At 33.7% G+C, this 19,352-nt stretch overlaps 2 protein-coding genes and 2 long non-coding RNA genes across 8 annotated transcripts in view; 2 read left to right on the top strand and 2 right to left on the bottom strand.

Moving 5' to 3' along the window:
* Positions 1–14,931, bottom strand: part of LOC127850207 (mesoderm induction early response protein 1-like) — a 33,451-nt gene extending 18,520 nt beyond the window's left edge. Inside the window, exons 1-4 of one of the 2 annotated variants that reach the window (XM_052383069.1) lie at positions 14,885–14,931; positions 14,553–14,595; positions 7,099–7,229; positions 830–964 (exon numbers count right to left, since the gene is read on the bottom strand). In XM_052383069.1, the coding sequence (XP_052239029.1) occupies positions 830–964; positions 7,099–7,229; positions 14,553–14,595; positions 14,885–14,893 (318 nt within the window). In that variant the 5' untranslated portion in view covers positions 14,894–14,931. The remainder of the gene's footprint in view (positions 1–829; positions 965–7,098; positions 7,230–14,552; positions 14,596–14,884) is intronic. The other variant, XM_052383070.1, reaches the window with a different exon arrangement.
* LOC127850211 (uncharacterized) lies at positions 10,786–11,658 on the top strand. Of its 2 annotated transcripts, none has more exons than XR_008035130.1 (3): positions 10,786–11,020; positions 11,181–11,334; positions 11,551–11,658. It is a non-coding gene; the product is annotated as an uncharacterized LOC127850211 (long non-coding RNA). The 2 variants fall into 2 exon arrangements; XR_008035129.1 differs by having other exon boundaries at positions 10,788–11,025.
* A 212-nt stretch (positions 14,932–15,143) lies between the features above and the next one.
* LOC127850206 (dynein axonemal intermediate chain 4-like) overlaps positions 15,144–19,352 on the top strand; it is a 37,452-nt gene continuing 33,243 nt past the window's right edge. For both annotated transcript variants that reach the window (XM_052383068.1, XM_052383067.1), the window contains exon 1: positions 15,144–15,309. In XM_052383068.1, coding sequence (XP_052239028.1) covers positions 15,263–15,309 — 47 coding nt within the window. In that variant the 5' untranslated portion in view covers positions 15,144–15,262. The remainder of the gene's footprint in view (positions 15,310–19,352) is intronic.
* Positions 15,278–18,890, bottom strand: LOC127850210 (uncharacterized). 2 transcript variants are annotated; one of them, XR_008035128.1, is made up of 5 exons: positions 18,349–18,890; positions 17,819–17,895; positions 17,528–17,623; positions 16,033–16,114; positions 15,278–15,741 (listed from the first exon to the last, which is right to left on the bottom strand). It is a non-coding gene; the product is annotated as an uncharacterized LOC127850210 (long non-coding RNA). The 2 variants fall into 2 exon arrangements; XR_008035127.1 differs by lacking the exons at positions 17,528–17,623; positions 17,819–17,895; positions 18,349–18,890 and adding an exon at positions 16,603–16,758.

The following is a 19,352-nucleotide window of genomic DNA, read 5'->3' as shown; positions in this document are numbered from 1 at the left end:
CTAAACATGACCAATGCTCTGTGCTTTCAAATCGCGTCACGTGATTAATGCATGCTTGATGGGAGTTCCCCCATCCCACAATTCAATTTGTATATGCACTTGCTTAAAGCGGACATGTGCAGACCTCAATATTGGGCGTACTTTGGTTTTGAAAATAGCAATCGTAATAATACTGGATTATCGGGTAATGGATAGAGTTGGAACATGTACGTACATTAAATTTCTGAAATAGAAGTGGTACTTCAAAATGTATGTCTGGGTTGTCCAAAATTTTCGGCTTGGAAGTCAGGACTTCCAACTTTTAAAAGCTAATGGAAGCGCTGATATTAAGCCTTGTATGCCAGACTGGGCCTGTAAGAAGTCCTTATACACTGAATATTGTTTACCTATCTGGCAGACACACATTTTTTCATGTTAACTTTTTGTGTCTGAATGCACTAAAATTTCAATCTGATCTGTACATGTATACATTCAGATATATTTATGTTCATGGAGGGTTTGTGTGTAATATCCAAGAAATAATTAGACACAGCAAATGTGTGGGGACTGTACAATCAAACTAGATGTTTCAATGTCATGTAAAAATGGGTCAATACTGCCTCAATTACAATGCAGAAAGATGCCTCTATTTCTATTCCTGCAGGTTGGCACTCAGGCCTTTTTCAGCTGTATTCCTAAAGATAACTGGTAGAAACAATTCCAAGTTTGAAACAAAACTTCTTGGATTTTATTTTAAAGAAGTGTCTAATAATTATTATACCTCTATTTTATTTCAATTAAATCTAAAGAATTATTGTTCAAAATGGCCAGAAAAAGGCCGGGTACTAACCTGGTTACTGAGTATCTCCTCCTCACTGCTGGACCGTGTGTCCTGTCCCTGGGAGTCCAGAGAGTTGTTGCTGGCCTCCTCGGCTGTCTGTGCTCCATACCTCGCCAGCAGCTGCTCTAGAGGCATGTTCCCTTCCTGGAATGTGATGGCCAATACATGAACATAGGGCTCTCTTTCCTTCTACAACATGGGCCTAACATTGGCCCTATCACACATAAGAATGTCTTAATAACAGTGTTTTGTCACCATTTTTGACAGAAATTGGTGTTTTTTGAAAACAAATGCTTCAAAAATGTGGATTTAAGTGTTTAAAAATACAATTTAATAATATCAGGGTTTTCCACAGGCCATTTAACGAACCCTCGCCGGGGCGCTTGAATTTCGAGAGTCCCCGGGGCTCTTGAAATTTTCCGATCATTGTATTTTTCAGTAAAAGAAAGTGGAGATTGTAAAAAAAAAAATCAAAGTTTCTCTATTAGTGTATCAATATTCCCTGTTTTAAAAGAGCACTCGGTACCTACTTTCACAAGTAATCGCCATAAACACCACATGGGGTAATGGAGAATCCACATGGGGTAATGGATAATCCACTGATAGGAGAATAGTATGATGCGCATATCGATTATTCTAGCCACATTACACAGTCATTTAAATGCTGACAAGGATGTATCAGGTAACTTTCCAGTCGTCAAACTGTGATGTTCATTGTCCTATCGGTTACGCGAATGCTTATGAGGGCGGGGTTAGCTATCGACCATTATTTTTGATTGACATCAGCACGAAGTAAGAGTTTATCGCAGCTTGATTAATAGCAAGAAGTTGTACCATGTACGTAATATAAAACCAGTAACTAGTACAGTACAGTACATAAAAGACGGTTTCGGGCATCATCATCACACCTTTTTACTGTAAACAAGTGTTACCTATGACTCATAATAAATACGAGAAATTAATTGCAAGTGATAAACAATTAATTGCTCATAGCGAGTAAGTTGTGCAAATAACTCCCAGTGACAATTATGCGATAACAATTTAATTCCAGTACATGTATATTTCATCATATCCATTTATAGAACTGATTCACCTCGTTTTTCTGACATTTATTCGACACGTAATGCGCGTTAACAAATTTTCGTTGAATTAATTACGCACACTTGTAAATGTTTCGTCCGATAATTGATACGTATATTGCTGATGATGGCAACCGGCCGCAATCCTCATGGACAACGTGAATTTCGTGTATAATTCCGTCAAAACATTTATTCTACATGTAAAGTGTTTAAACAAATTATCGTTGAATTCATAACACAACTGTTTATATTTGTTGAAATCTCAAATGGGAATAATTACTGTGAAACCATTTATTTTCGACAGCACAAAATTTCGTCATTTTTATAAAAATGACGATTTCGTCAGCACTTAAATTCGCCAATTTCTGATTTTGAATTTTAAAAAAATATCCGATTTGTGTGAAATACATATTCGCGATCAATCGCAGTTGCGAAAAATCGTGGTTCGAATGCGGGAGCACACTTGAGAATCACTGCAGGAGGTGGGGCCTGTTTGTCACATGCCAATTAACAGTCGTCAAACTGTGATGTTCATTGTCCTATCGGTTACGCGAATGCTTATGAGGGCGGGGTTAGCTATCGACCATTATTTTTGATTGACATCAGCACGAAGTAAGAGTTTATCGCAGCTTGATTAATAGCAAGAAGTTGTACCATGTACGTAATATAAAACCAGTAACTAGTACAGTACAGTACATAAAAGACGGTTTCGGGCATCATCATCACACCTTTTTACTGTAAACAAGTGTTACCTATGACTCATAATAAATACGAGAAATTAATTGCAAGTGATAAACAATTAATTGCTCATAGCGAGTAAGTTGTGCAAATAACTCCCAGTGACAATTATGCAATAACAATTTAATTCCAGTACATGTATATTTCATCATATCCATTTATAGAACTGATTCACCTCGTTTTTCTGACATTTATTCGACACGTAATGCGCTTACAAATTTTCGTTGAATTAAATACGCACACTTGTAAATGTTTCGTCCGATAATTGATACGTATATTGCTGATGATGGCAACCGGCCGCAATCCTCATGGACAACGTGAATTTCGTGTATAATTCCGTCAAAACATTTATTCGACATGTAAAGTGTTTAAACAAATTATCGTTGAATTCATAACACAACTGTTTATATTTGTTGAAATCTCAAATGGGAATAATTACTGTGAAACCATTTATTTTCGACAGCACAAAATTTCGTCATTTTTATAAAAATGACGATTTCGTCAGCACTTAAATTCGCCAATTTCTGATTTTGAATTTTAAAAAAATATCCGATTTGTGTGAAATACATATTCGCGATCAATCGCAGTTGCGAAAAATCGTGGTTCGAATGCGGGAGCACACTTGAGAATCACTGCAGGAGGTGGGGCCTGTTTGTCACATGCCAATTAACTAGTTTTGTTTTCAAGGGACAGTAATGGACCCTCTTAATGTATGCCATTCACACGTTCATTGTTATGATTAGCGGACAAGTGGGATCGAATAACCGTTAACGAGTGTTTGTAACAACGAAGCCAATTGCCAATTAGTCTTATTCTATTATTATAATTGCCATACTGATAACAATCGTACCTTTATCGGCACCAATTAGGGAAGGTGCGAACAATATGGATTATAACTAGTGTTAGGAAATTAATTTGTCACTTTTCAATAAAGTTTCAAGCGTTTTGCATCGTACATTTTTGATAATTTTAGGAACAGTAATTGGCCTCAAATGTCAATGTTTTTTTTTCAAATAAAATGCTTTTTTATTCTGATATCAACATTAAAATTATAAACTCTATGTGTGTGTTTGTTCTAAAAAAGTAAACTACCGGTATATAAATCAATAATGTCAATAATATAAAAATAAATAAATTGATACATATAAAATAGTAATAAGTGTGGTTATGGGCAAACAATCAAACAACAAACAGCAATTAAAATATTCTTTATCAATTTGTGATAAATACGCATGTTGATCACACATCGTCATCTTTTCATTTGGTTTATTGTCTTTCATCGGCATTCGCTGCGTGATGGCTAATATGCAACACCCCTGAAAAACACAATGCACCTAATGGGTAATAAAGTTATAAACAATTAGCGCTAATTCATTACCATTCTACATAAACGAAGTCAACGCATTCGATACAGCTGTACTGCACACGCGTTTTAAAGAAGTGTAACGTGTCAGTTAAGTACCTTGTGTAATCTACATCACTTTGTGTCAAAACCGGATTAATCTTGATTACGAAACAGCAGTGAATGTGTGCATGGATTATGTTGGAATTTAATGCCTAATGTATACGGTAAAGTTTTAAAATATTGTTCAACTTAGTGTTTGTTTTTGTTCAAACATAGAGCATGATTGTTCGTAAGGATCTTAAATTAGCCGATCGGTCGACTGACGAAATTTATAAAAAAATGCCTGACGATTAATAATGGTTTCACAGTAAATTTGAAATCCGAAACCCATTCCCGTAAGTCGATGTTAAAGCGTTTTTTAATCTGAAACACACTTCCGAATGTAAATGTTACCGCAACGTTAAAATATTCTTGCTTCAAATTTATTTTGTGTCAAATCTTTTTCTCAATTAAAAAGAGTGCGAAAATTATGCAGCATGTACAACGTCTCGTCGCGTCATTTGCATAGAAACTAGAAAGCGTGCGTGTATTGAGCGTTTTAACAAGCACACTACGCGTCAGATTGACACATGTTCAAAGACATTATTTCATCAAATCTATAAATAGTCACTTAAAATTTATTTGATACTATAGAAAAATGGCAAGGATTTGTGTTAAAGAAATAATTGAGAGCTTTTATCGTAAATATTTACAGTGATTTTTTTTGCTATAATTTGTTACAGCCTGTGCCTTTTGAATTGTGAAAATTAGCGTGATAAACAGTGAAATTGGGAAAAATAGCGCGATAAACCATGAAATTGGGAAAAATTAAGCATTATAAATAGGATTATAAGTAACAGAAGGGATATTGTTTTTAAGTGCATGTTCAGGGAGTTTTTCTAGAAAAGGAGTCTGGTCAAATTTTTTTTTTTTTAATCAATAAAAGTGGCAAGTTTGGGAATGACTTATGGACAAAAATGACTAAATTCAAGTTAAATATTTTGTAAGATGTTTAAAAAATAAAGTTGAGACCTAGATTTAAGAAATCATAATTAAGTTATATGAGACTTCTTTCTAAAAAAAAAAAAAAAAAAAAAAAAAATTTTTTTTTTTTTTTGAAGTTGGGCTTTTTTTAGGAAATTTTGGTCAGAATTTTGGGAAAAAAACGTGTATTTTTGCGATTGGGAAGCAGCCGAAATTCGGCTGTAAATTTGAGCAAAAAAAATCACTGATTTACCAGAAAGTGATTAATAAAAACGGGATTATCGGGTAATAAATAGAAACTTGAATAGTAGTACATGTAAGTATACAATAATAGAGTCGGGTTGAAACGGATGTATTGGGGAATCGTTCAAGTCGGGATTTTACTATCTGTGCAGGAAAGTTTTAAAACAATTAAACAATATAACAAACTATATTAGAGTTTTAAATGACTGGGGGATTTTCTTGAAGAGTCATAGCGCACCAAATGACGTCTTTTGACACTGTTTTTCTTTGTGTTATAACACACCACAGAACGTGAAATGACACGTTAAATTTTTAAAAAATCAACGGTGGGAGGGGACACTCCTCCCCAGGGCTTTTTTTCCTTCTTTGGGACCCGCCGAAAATCGGCCCTTTCCCCTCAGATTTTTTTTCCCCTCAGCAGGTAAATTTTCCCCCAGACTTCATTTTTTTCCCCTAAAAAAAAAATAAAAAAAAATATTTTTTTTTTTTTTTTTTAAACTTTAAATACATAAGTTAACCTGATCCAGTGTAGAAAATATAACATATTGCATAATTAAATTATCCGTTGCCTTGATTTTATTTAAAAAAACAGCAAAATATGTTGAATTGATTATTTAAGACTTTCCTTATTTTCCCCAAAATCCGGCGTTTCGCGTGATTTCCCCCCCCAAAATCCGGCATTTTGCGCAATTTTTTTCCCCTCAAAAAAGGCCAGGCCCTTTCCCCAAAATCAGATAAAAACCCCTGCTCTACCCGAACCACCCCTATCAGCCCCAGGGCGCCTGACAAATATCCTGTGGAAAGCACTGAATGTGTAACTTGTAGTGTTGGATGGGAGATTAACTAAATGTTACCTAAAAAATATATTCTTTTTTTTGAAACCTTCAATTGGGAATTGTTAGGTCCCATTTGGGGAAAATATATACTTTTTTCATAGGGCTAATCATTGACAACACTTTCCGCCCAAACTGGATATTTGCTTAGTAGAGACTTTCTTAACACAGAAAATATCATAATAGCAGAGTGACTTCCCCTGTGTGTTTTTTTGTTCAAAATGGGGGCCGGAGTCAGGCCCTATTCCCAATGGAAAACAGTATATTTTTGCACAAAGGGACCTAAAAATTCTCAATGGAAGGTTGCAAAGAAAAACAATATTTCATCCAGCTCTACAAGTTACACTTTATTAAATTTAAGATTTAAGCACTTTAAAACACTAATTTCCTTATTTTGGTTAAAACGCCTCGATTCAAAGGGACCCGACCCCATTCCCAAAATAGTGAAGAGAACACTGGTCCCTGATAAGCCTGTGCAGACAACACTTTACATACATGCATTAAGCCCCCTTTTCACAGAGCACGGCCCAAATATACAAGCCTGATGGGTGTCAGGTCATGATTGTTCACAGGCCCAAAGCAATTTATATATTTGAGGGTAATCCTGTGTGTGGGATATTGATAATTTATAAATCTCTTATTACATTGTAATAAATGTATTCCTCGTTGTAGACATTTTATTCGCATGGTTGAATAATAATGGGAATAATATATGCAAACAATTATTAATAACATAAAAATTAATATGCAGTAGGGAGCATTCCAGATACGACTGCGCGCTCGATAGTGCCCTTTTGACAAAATTCTGCATGTTTAAAGTTCCTTTTTGACAAAACAGCCCCCATGCCCTTTTCAAATCATAGCTGGAGCACTGATTTTGTACAAATGATTACACAAACGCTATACTGTTTACACCAACACATTCAAATATACTAAAAACATTATCAAATGTCATCACAATGGTGACAGGTACATTAAAAAAGACAGTCAACTATAGTGATGGTGAATGTTACTTACTTGTTCCAAATCATTGAGCTCCTCTGTCACACTCTCAGCACCACTCAAGTTTTCCTCTTCTTCCAGTGTAGCCTCGTCATCATAGTCATGAACAAGCATGTCTGCAGATGGGTCAAAGTCTTTGTCAGTATCTGAAACATCGATCTCATGTCAGTGTTTTTTTCACCATTTTGGATTGGCAAAAATCACTGCGTTATGATTAAAATTGGGAAATTAGTGTTGTTATTTTGCTAACAAATGCTTAACAAGTGCACTGCAAAGAGGATGCCAACGCTCGGCTGCGGGCGCAGTTTTGAATAAATAAAAGCTTGTCAGAAGATTTTTTTTATATCAGAGGTCACAGTGACCTTGACCTTTGACCTAGTGACCTAAAAATGGGTGTGGCATGTAGAAGTCATCAAGGTGCAGCTACATATGTAGTGTCTAAGTTGTAGGTGGAAGCACTATAATTTTAGAGCCAATGTTAAGGTTTTAGTGCGACGTGGCAGCGGAAATTGTATAAAAAATCCCAATAATTTTTTTTTAAAACAAAGAAATGTGTAATGTCTATTGTACCTTAATATTATTTAAATAACATCTTACAAAGCATATAATTATAAATAAAATGATTTTGTTCTTTTAATTTGAATTATCATGAGTTATATTAAATTAGTTTTTCCAAATTGAGTGGACCATTCGCGCCAAAAAATCCCAATTGCATTCCCCCCCCCCCCCCAAATGGCCTCTGAGTATCAAACAAGGCCCTAAAGTTGCATATGTAAGGATCTCAGTTTACTGAACAATTAATTTAATTAAATTAAAAAATACCCCAACTTCCCAAGTAGAAGATTCCATAATGTGAATTTTCTAAAAAAAATCCTTAATAGTTTTGCTATCGGGCTTGTATTAATAGTTTTCCCAATTGAGAGAAAAAAATCTGAAGGCCAATATAAGGCAAATTTTCTGGCAAAAATAGGAATTTATTTGATTTATTAGCCAATTATCTGCTGCAATACTATATGGATTTTGAGTTTCCTGTGAGGTAGCTGCTGATCAGTTTTCTCCAAATCTGTTTTGGGGGGATACGTGTTTTAAAATCTCTTTATTGATCACACTTTGTGATTATTTCAATCTTCAGTGCCTTATTTAATTTCCTTTTAGGCCTTCATGGTCAAGATACACAGATACCCCACAAGTTTTAAGTTTTAGTTCTATATTCTGTTTTATTTATTTTAATTGATTTCTTACCAAGTTCTTTCAAGATTATGCTATAATGTGATATGCATGTATGTAACTTGTATCTATAGTTTAGCCTCCTCCCTCTCCAGAGGATTATAAAATACTATATGTGTCTTAATGCTTATTTTCATAATATATAATACACACTGAAATCACAGACAGCAGTATCATAAATTTGCCCCCCTAATTAAGGTAGCGCACCTCTAATGATTTCCCACGATTTATTTTACGATCATTGCTGATCTTCAATGATCGCTTATTTCCGAGAGATGCATTTTTTTTTTCAAACTTCGAATTTTGATATATGTTTAACTCATTCATTTAGAATAGATTATTTTCACTTTAAATATTGACTTTGATCCAATTATCATCTGAAAAATACGATTTCCTTTTTACCTGTTGACTTATGCATATCTAATAAAAGGTTGCACTGATGTGAAGTTGCCGTGGCCCAGTGGTTAAGGCGATGGACTAGAAATCTTTTGGGATCTTCCCGCGCAGGTTCGATTCCTGCCGACATAGCATACTTTTTGCGACGTGTTTTATTTCTTTTCTAACGTAATTTGATTTAATATAGCACATAAGCTATGTTTATTGTTAAATATGTTGAAAATTGTATGCACATCCTCCATTTTTAAAATTAAAACAACGTTATGGCTAAATTGATTAATTTACTGCTGAAAATACGAATGATGCATGTTGCATTTTTATTTTTATTTAAAAAAGTAAACGGTAAATCTGTCTAATTTTTTGGTATTTTTGCTGTATATAGTGTTTCTATTAAAACTAAGTTTAGAATATAACTTAAATGATACTATTTTAAATTTTATGACACTTTGTTTTTAACCGACCCAATTTTCACTTGGCTGAAATCATGGCGCTATTCCATAGATTAAAATTTGTAAAAAATAAATGTCTGTAAAATAATACTTATTTCATGTTGTTTAAATTTTAAACCCCTTTACTGCATCTGTACACACCAACTGCATGACCATATTTGGAAATTTGAATGAATTATGGAACTTGTATATACCCCAGGGGTGAAAATAAACTGGACAAAAGCCGAGCGTGAGGGTGGTTTTGAAAATATCGGTATATTTTTTTTAAAAGCATGGAAAGCCTACCTACAAATTTGCATGTAGTTCAGTGAAATGATGCTGATTAGGAAAATACTTAATTAAATTATATTTGGATATGTGCCCATTAGAGGTGCCAGAGCTCCAGATAAGGTTTTGTGAAATTCTTAAATTACTACCAGATTTTCAAAAAGAATTCTTAACTCTGAAATTTTATTCTTAACGTTACTACTAAGTTTTGTAAAATAATTCTTATTTTTTATAAATGACCTAAAAATAAATAATAATGGTTATTTTCATGCAAACAAAAAAACAAAATAAACATACCAGCAACTTTATTTATATGAGTTCAACAGTGTCTTTTCAGTATTATACAATTTTATTTTTCAAATACCTTCATATGCCCAAACTGTGCTTAGATTGCATGCCTTAGATGAATTTTTACATATTTCACAATTAAAACGGGTCTTCCCTTCAATCTTTTCAACGATAAGCCACGGGACTTGTCCCTTCCACTCGTTGAATGTTTTTTGTGTGTTTAAGTTTGGACCCGTCGCGTTTTTGTTTAGCTTTTCCGACTGTGTCGGAAACTGAACATACAACATCGTATAAGATCATTTCTATAATGTCTTTCTAAACATTTAACTTCGGCTCACTTTGCGCGCAATATGTTAAAAGCGTGTTTTTGGACGCTTTGCAGTTTTTAGGACGCTCTAAGGGCGCCGCCATTGTTTTTTGACAGATAGACTGTATACGCCGCTTTTATTGGAAAAAATGCGCTTTGTTAAACAAACCCGATAACCATTCTATATAAGCACCGCAAAGATCTTTAATACGCGAAAAGAACTCAATAAAAATCGATACGAACCAATGACAAAAATAATATTCGTAACTTGAATTTGTAATTCTTAATGGTACGACAAGATTTTTAAATAAATACGTAACGGACTTGAAAATAATTCGTAATTACGAAAACACGACCCTTATCTGGAGCTCTGGGTGCGCTACCTTAAATAATGTAGGAGATCGGTTAGAAGTGTAATTTCGTTGCTTTTACTGTCTTTAACGAATCCAGTTGCATTTTGTCGGCAACTGCATGGGAACATGTGTGTTTTCGATGAAAAAGGCCACGTCCAGTGTTCCACAATCTTTCAGCAATAGGCATATAGTGCGTTTCATACCTTGTGTATATATAATACATATACGAGGGTTATTTTTTCATACTCAGTCGTCGAAATTCGCACTAGCCCGACAGCAAAAAACTAGTATTTTTTCTTTCGGGCTTGTAGGAAATCCAATATTACAAGCCCGACGTGCTTGTACAATTCATTAAACAGAAAACAAGTTCCACTTTCATTTTCAATATTTGTAAACAAAGTTTTGAGCCGCTTAAATCAACAACCGCTTATGTTTTAACACACTGTGCACACGTGCTGGGCAATCACTGCGCATAAAGCGCATGGTTTTGTGGTTCCCGGATTGCTATTATGTATAATAAATGTTTTGCGTTGCATTTGGGACACAGAGAGTAATGGCCGAACCATTTTGTACACACCGGTCTTACTGACCTATGTACTAACGCGAAAGGAATTGTGGGTAGCACTTCTTTTACAAGTGAAAAGCGAAAGGTCAGGTAATCATACTTCTAATAATCGCTATCAGTCTGAATAGAGATTAAAAATCACATTTAAACATAATTAAATAACATTTCTTTAAACAGCATTACGTTTTAAACACACAATAAAGAACGGTTTTTCTTTCATTATTAACTTTTTCATTCCTATGCAGAACCATTTTGGCGGAAGCATAATTCCCCAAACCAGGGGAATGTGATGCGTCTAAGAATAGAGGTGACAATAACGTAGTGACGTCACCATCTATGTATAGAATGATGGCCGAACAGTTGTCATTCAAGTACGTCGTTGAGGAATGCTTATCTGAGGTAACTGTGATTGACGCATTTGTCAACTGGCTTTTTGTAGAATAACCTGGCACTTAATTGCTTATATATTTTCTGGTGGTTCACTAGGTTTGCTCTCTCCTTTACATGGATAGATGGGATACATTTCTGCTATTTTTTTACCTAAACTTTATGTATATATTTATAATTGTGATTTGATTGAAATCCGTGTGTGAAATTAATTTCTTCTTATTTCAGGATCCGAAAGAGGCTGGCTCAGATGACGAGGAAGCTAACTTGGATGGTGATGAAATTAATAAGAGATTTGTATTGTATTCTAAAGATTGAATAAATGAATGCTTCTTTGGATGTTTTATGTTATGTTTATCTGCATTTTTAACAAAAATGTTTGGGCTAGTAAAATCTGACTCGGGCTTGTTCAAATTCCCATAGTACTAGCCCGACTTGCTTGTAGATTTAAATCTGAATTTCAATGACTGCATACTGTGTATTTTTGTCAGTATTCGTTGTTGAAAAGTCAACATTAAGTCAAAAAAGTCAAATTTATGATACTGCTCAGGGCTCGAAATTAACACTCGCACACTCGAAAAATGCGAGTGAAAAATACCGATTGCGAGTTAAGTTTTAAGCCACTAGAATTTTTTTGCGAGCGAGTGAAGAAATAGTGAAAATAAAAGTTATATTGCTTAATGCGCTCGACGTTGTGAACGCTAAACCGCAGGTCAACTAATAGAACGTCCGAATACCCATATGCGGAAGCTCGCACCTTGTATGTAGACTGGTATACTTATAGTACATATATGCGGATAGTATTGGTACAAAGAAGATGAAACAGTTGATTATCCACACATGTTCACTATAAAAGACAAAAACCTGAACAGTCATGTCGTCAAAGCGAAAAATAACTAGTTTCTTTTTTTCCCACAGATTGAAATAACAATACGAAATATAAAGAAAAGTTAACCGTTGAGTTGAGAGAAAAAAAAACGGAAATTTAATTCTTCCACGAAAACAGTTAAAAAGTGGGAAAAAGAACTTCATAGATAACACCAAAACTTGTGGTAGATGTCATATTTTATTTAGTTTTAATAATACTAAACTAATGTCCAAACTTTCTTTTATTTATGTTTCCAGCAAAATTTGCGAGAATGGTTTTGATTTTGCTAGCTGGTATTTAAGCTGCTCGCAATGTTTTGCTTGTAGAAAGAAAAATTAAATTCTAGCCCTGCTGCTGCCTGTGACTGAAATTAGTGATATTAAACCTTATTGCGCTAAACATATTGTTCGGTCATTATTGTGCTTAAATATCCATGATTAATAAGTCAATTATAATCTGTATCTTCAGATATGTGCTTGAGTAGTTTCAATTTTAGCAGATTGCTTGGATGATTGTTTTGATTGTCTAATTACCTATATAATTAATTTATTGATTGGTTTGATAAATAATCGATTTCGTTATCCAATATTATGCTGCCATGTATTGCTCATTTGTCATGTTTAAACAGTTTTAACATTTTAATAATGTGTCTTAAGTTATGTAACTCAGGCTTTTTCCGCTCCATTTTGGGAAAACGCCACTGGAATTTTGGGAATTTCGCGTCGTGAAAAAAAAATTAATCGCAAAATTGGCTCAATTGGGAAAAATTACCGCATGTAGAAAGTGTTTCTTTTATTTCAAAGAAGCCGTTAACTGGAAAATAACGACTATTTTGATAAATTATTATTAAAATTTTACAAAATATTATGAACATGTGTAATAAGTTAACTGGTAAATAACGACTATTTTGATAACTTATTATTAAAATTTTACAAAATATTATGAACATGTGTAATAAGTGCAGGTTTTTTAATCTGAATTTGGGAAAAAGGCCTGACCTTTTTTGAGGTGAAAAAAATCGCGCGAAGTGCTGGATTTTGAGGAAAATATGAAAAGTCTTAAATAATCATTAACATATTTTACAGCTTTTAAAACAAATGCAAGGCAACAAATAATTAAAGTATGCAATACTTTCTATTTTCTACACTGGATCAGGTTAACTCATATATTTTAAGGTTAAAAAAAAAAAAAAATTTTTTGGAATTGGGAATTTTTTGTTTCAATTGGGAAAAAAACAACTAGATTTGCATTGGGAATGGGGCCGAATTTCGGACCCGTGGCATAGGGCAGAAAAAGCCTGTAACTGTATACTGTATGTGCCATTGTGTTATCATGTAAATGTTGAGTTTATAAGTCGGTTTTAAAAGGCTTACGCTCTTCAGAGCTTGTGTTAATTTGTTTATATACCCGACTTTATAAATAAATATTACTTGACTTGACATGTGGTGGTGGTATATGCCACCTTCTTCAATCGCTCAGGGGGTTGGGGGCATAAAAATGCATCACAGAATCAGAATAGTGTGTTGACAATATGTAGCATGCAGTCAAATTCTCAAAACACCCAAACTGTACCTGTTCATGCTTTGATTTCTTTAATAAATTTCAACATGATTGAATAATAGCAATTGATTACCTATGACAACCGTGATGGTAGATATGGCGATTGCCTAGCAACAAAGAGGTCCTGGGTTTGATATCCACTTGGTTTAATGTTTAAACAAACAATCCCACAAGAGAGGATTTAGTTACTGGTTTTATCAAGGCGATAAAATTCAGCGTCACTCACTCCGAGGCGTTTTATCAAGTGGTGCAACACAGCTTACTTTAAGTAACCAAAACTAAAAAGACATAAACATTCTATAAATTACTTCCCTTATTTCAGTTATTAAACAGTATTGTAATTCACCGAGAGAAGTGTAGTGATGTAAGGTCACTTCCAACAGCCTTGCTGTTGAGCTAGCTTTTCAGCGACGTGGTTAGAGTGTCTGACTACCACTCCGAAGGTGGTGGGTTCGATCCACAATTGGAGCACAGTGTTATTACAATAATGGCTACGAGGAAAACACTAAATGTGATTCGGAACTTGGGTGTGAGCTGTCTAATGGCTTCAAGGAGCCGCTTGTGAAGCGGTCGATACTATAGCAGTGTCAATTCGACATGCTGTAGCGATCATGTCCTTGAAACATTAGGAGGGGGAGAACTGTAGTGATTTAAGGTCACTTCCAACAGCCTTGCTGTTGCATTAGCTTTTCAGCGACGTGGTTAGAGTGTCTGACTTCCACTCCGTAAAGTTGTGGGTTAGATCACCCATTGGAGCTTTGTGTTATTACAATAGAAATACTTATCCATATACAATTCATACCTGGGATACTGCCTTTGCTTGAAGTTGTCTCATTGGTACCAGTCTGAATCAAAAATAAATAAAACCATTAACAAAAATCATCAAATGAAAGGACGATAACTCTGTCTTACGCTAACCGGTCTCACTCTTCATGCAAAATTTCAAACGAAGATCGGCGCTCTTTTTTAAACACTGAAAATCTCCTCTATTTTTATATCGGAAGAGTCTGTATTCAAACACATAGGAGATTGGTTTGTAATCAACAAAATGGCTAAGTAACGAAGCGTATTTCTGCACAATAATAGTACAAGATCATTTTAAATTTCAACGATTCGCATTTCATATTTACTTACGGTCGCCATCTTTGAAAAATTATCGGAAACGTAATTCTCGTATCAAAATGAGGTTGCGTGACAGGTGCCCGCTAATGAAACTCGCATTTTGATTGGATCATTGCAGAATGGAAACTTTATGTATTTTTATAGAAAATTTACAATAATAACAGTATAATTGTAAAATAAAGCTTCACCTGATGAAAAACAATATAAAATAGATTCGCCTGGCTCGTGAATTAAGCATTGACATCCCGTAAGCATAAGGTTTGCCATCAAACCAAATATTTTCATATAAATTAACATCCAATGAAATGTTGGGTATTATAGCCCTTTGGTAACTATAGACGACCAAACGAAGCTTAGTTAAAATGGTGGACGTAAAACAACTGAAATAAAATGTCCACCAACAAAAGCAAGAAATCTCAGCATATGCTGACTACGGGGTAATAATTTATCTAAATATCTCAAACATTAAAGAATTTCATATTAACAAATTTACTGGAACTAGCAATAACCACTGATTTTGAAAATTGACATAAACCCAGTAAAATTATACATTTTCTGATAGATATTAGTAAACCATTTCCAAATATGTATGGTTTGTCTATATTACATTGTCTAAAGTAATGTTAGTGAATGCGGAAACATTGAAAAATCCCATGTGTAAAAATTGTCATTTTTCATTTTTTCAAAATAGTCAACCTGGGTGTATAATTTGTTTAAAATAATGATTTAAGAACACATTTTTTATCCAAACTTTTAATAATTCATTACAGATACATTTCAGCTATGTTAGATGTCCTTGCAATTGGATGGTCCGGCAGGATTCTGGTCTGAAACACGTTACCCCCCACCAACCCAGGACCCAAAAATTCCTGAAATAGACAATAAAAAGTTGATTTTTCTAAATTGCAAATTTGCATGTGATTCAATATCACAGTTGAAATAATGTACAACAAAACAAGAATAAATGTTGAAAAAACAAAAACTTATTTGGTTAGTATTTAAAAAAAAAACATTATCCAAAACATGTACAACTGCCCCACCCATCCAATACAAATGTGATACAACCTGGTATTTAAGAACATTTTCTAAGAAATATTATTTCTCTTAAACAAAATTTTATTTATGAACTAGCAGTTAAATTGAACAGGAAAAACACTTACGGTTGAATATGCAGCCAGTAATCTGAATTCTTATCCAAAATTCTGATATGTCGGTTGATTAGGAATGGCAGCACCAGGAATTCTGAAAGATCGACAATGCATTGCTAAATTAAATCTTATGTACTTTTGTAAGATGAAACAGAAACACTATTTGTTAGAATAGTTTAACACACACCTATTCAAAAAAAGATAAACATATAATAAAATAATTAAAAAAATATTATAATAATTACTGTAAGAAGTTTCGAACTCATAATAGGCGAATGTATGTAACAGCTCAATATCTTTAAACAACTTCTTGGATTTAGTAAATCATTGTCGATACATTAATTAAGAGCTTGTTTTCTTCATGAAAGGAACTCCAAAGATGCTGAAATATAAAAGTGCACTGCATGCAATTATTAATTAAGTGATACTGACAAACTGAAAGAACAGAACATTTAACCGCAAATGTTTTCTACAAGCTTTTACTGATCAGTGCCCCAGATAAGCTGCGTATCTGCGTCTTTCACCCTATTAAAATGTTTAAAAACGCAAAGAAATACAATATCATGCGTATTGAAAACGCACCCGATTTGCCTTTTACGCACATTCGTCTTATTTGATGCGTACGATACAATAGCTTTGATCGAAAAAACTTTGCTCATTTTCGGTATTTTTTGTGATTATTTTCGTTACGCGGCGACGCTTTTATTCAGCAAGCGCCTGGATGACGGGGCAATAAAACTGTCAAAGCTATTCAAACGCTCTGCGGACTAGATTTCATAGTTAAATAAAGCGGCTGACAAAATTATTTACGACGACATACATGCGTTTTCAATCTGACTTAATCCGTCGTTCATTGTGCAAATATTTGTAAAGTGTCTGTACTTTCAGTTTCTAATACGATGCGTAATAAAAATGTCTAAGAGAAAGACTTCCGCAATTGTTGCGCAAAAATATGTGTCGATCGCTAACTTTATCGAACCAAGAAAGCAAGAGTCAATAAGTGCCGAATCATTCGTGTTATCGATTTTTTTTAAGTTTAAAGTTTATATTATTGACAGTTTTAAGGATTAAAGATGTTATGAAACATCAGTTTATTAAAGTTAATTATATTAGTTTACAGTTTTATTGAATCAATACAATTGTGTGCAGCTTCAACAGAAGTAAAGCAGCAATGGTTTTACTGTATGCATCTTATAACTCATTTCACCCTATTCCAAGAATGAAATCACCCTATTTTTCAAAATCAGTGGGTGAAAACCCTATTACCGAAATAATTATCTGGGGCACTGACTGATTCAATGTTTCTTTTTTCAAAGTTTGCTAAAAAATCATGCTGAGATCAAAATTAGCCAATTGTAAGGGCATTTAATATTTCATCCATTTAAGTCATCTTTTTAATGTAGTGCCATATGATGAAATAACTGGAATTCCTTTGCCAACTGAAGTAATTTCCAATTTTATTTTAATAGTAATATTAAAATTAATAATAAGATGCAGTCACACATACTGTTTGTCAAAAAGGCTGTTAAATAACTGATCTTTCACTGGAATATTCCTGTCAACCAAAAGGTGAAGGTGGTTGTGTCTCGTCAGAGTCCGATATCTATGCAAATGAACAGACACATACATATTTTTGTCATCATACTTACAAAGTACATTTCCAACAATAATATTATTTCTTACAGTAGGGGCATGTGTATATTCTGTATTATTAAATAATTAAGTTTAAATTCAGGATATAATTGTTAACCATCAAATTCAATGTCTTCAACATGCAACTGATTAAAATGTTACTTACCACAATGTAACTGTGCTCATGTATTTGTGAAATCCCATAATAATCACTGTCCAATAGATCTTTGTCAGTCATGTTCTCTATAAAATAAAAAGTAAATAAAATAGAATTTCAATACCGGTATGCACAAAACCTGCGACACATAATAACCGAGTCTTAGCATTGCATCCTCAATTTTGCAAAGGTTAATTCTAGAACCTAACCTTTATATATAATAATATCCATTTATTTTTTGTATATTAATCATGTAAATGAAATAAGAACTGAAATTAATTATAGCAGTTTTAACACGTTAACAAAACTAATAATGAGATGGTGTGTGAATTATAATGCTCCCTAAATGTATAATCAACTTAAAACTAATAACGTAACTTAGCTTTTAAGTTTATGATTATGATCAATCACAGAAGTTACATTTTACATTTGTTACAAATGAAGACAAGTCCGGTACGACATGGCGCGGGTACGATCTGGAACAGATTTTCTTTGACATAATTAACACAATAATTTAGGTGATTTAAGTGAATTCATACCTGCATCGACACCAAATGAGACGATTTCTCTTCCTGCCAAACAAATAGTGTGTTTATCGTACGGATATCCATAAAACTGCTCAAAAGATCGCTCCCGAATTCACCGTAACAACAATGTAATAATTCCGCGTAAAGGGGAGTAACTCTACTGCACAGGAATAGTGGTGTTGGAAATAAATAAATATATATTATTTCACGCGCATATACCTGATTCAAATGGTTAGAATTTATTAAAAAACACAATAATTGATTTATTAAAAGCTAAATTTCAAGTGAATCTGCATTCTTTCTGCAAAATATTGGCCTTCGAATTTTTTACTTTCACTTTTGAGCAATGATTTTTTATTTTCCGGTCATGGCAAGGTCAGATACTGCTTATTTGGACATATCTCCTCCCACATATGCAAATTTTTCATTTGGATTACTTCTTTCATGCTCGTAGTGAAGCGTTAAAAACACCCCACATTTTTCGGTCAACTTTTTGCCTGAACACCGATTGCGCAATAATTTGCATAGCAGGTGCGTGGTTATTGCTACTGGAACGAAATGTTGAGAAATAATGTTGATGTTTTAACTATGTTATTATTTTTGACATTCACAAACTATGTCTATGTCTTAGACTATGATAAAGACTAGCCTATATTATTAGACGTTTTTAAACGGTAAGATCTAGTAGCGTCTATATTCCAACATGGAATAGTTTTCTGAAGTGAGCAAACATTAAATCATATTTGTATTGATCAACCTGGTACAGCAGAACAATAATATTTTCACTATTTGACTATTCTGTAGTTGTTCAACTTGTTGTTTTACTTTTAGTATTATAAAAAAAAAGTTTGTTTATATGACTTTGTGCTTAACATGAAAAGTGTTTATAATTGAATTTTTATTTTGCTGATACAATTAAATCTATAGTAGTCTCATTTATAAGACGCGCAAAGAATTTAGAGATACTTTTTATATGGGCTAAATTCTTTGGAACGTCTCATCGTTGAAGGACCTTT

Source organism: Dreissena polymorpha, chromosome 11 (assembly GCF_020536995.1).
Source record: "Dreissena polymorpha isolate Duluth1 chromosome 11, UMN_Dpol_1.0, whole genome shotgun sequence".
Classification (NCBI taxonomy): Eukaryota; Metazoa; Mollusca; class Bivalvia; order Myida; family Dreissenidae; genus Dreissena; species Dreissena polymorpha.
The sequence above is the reverse complement of the archived record's forward strand: the minus strand, read 5'-3'. Positions and strand labels throughout refer to the sequence as shown.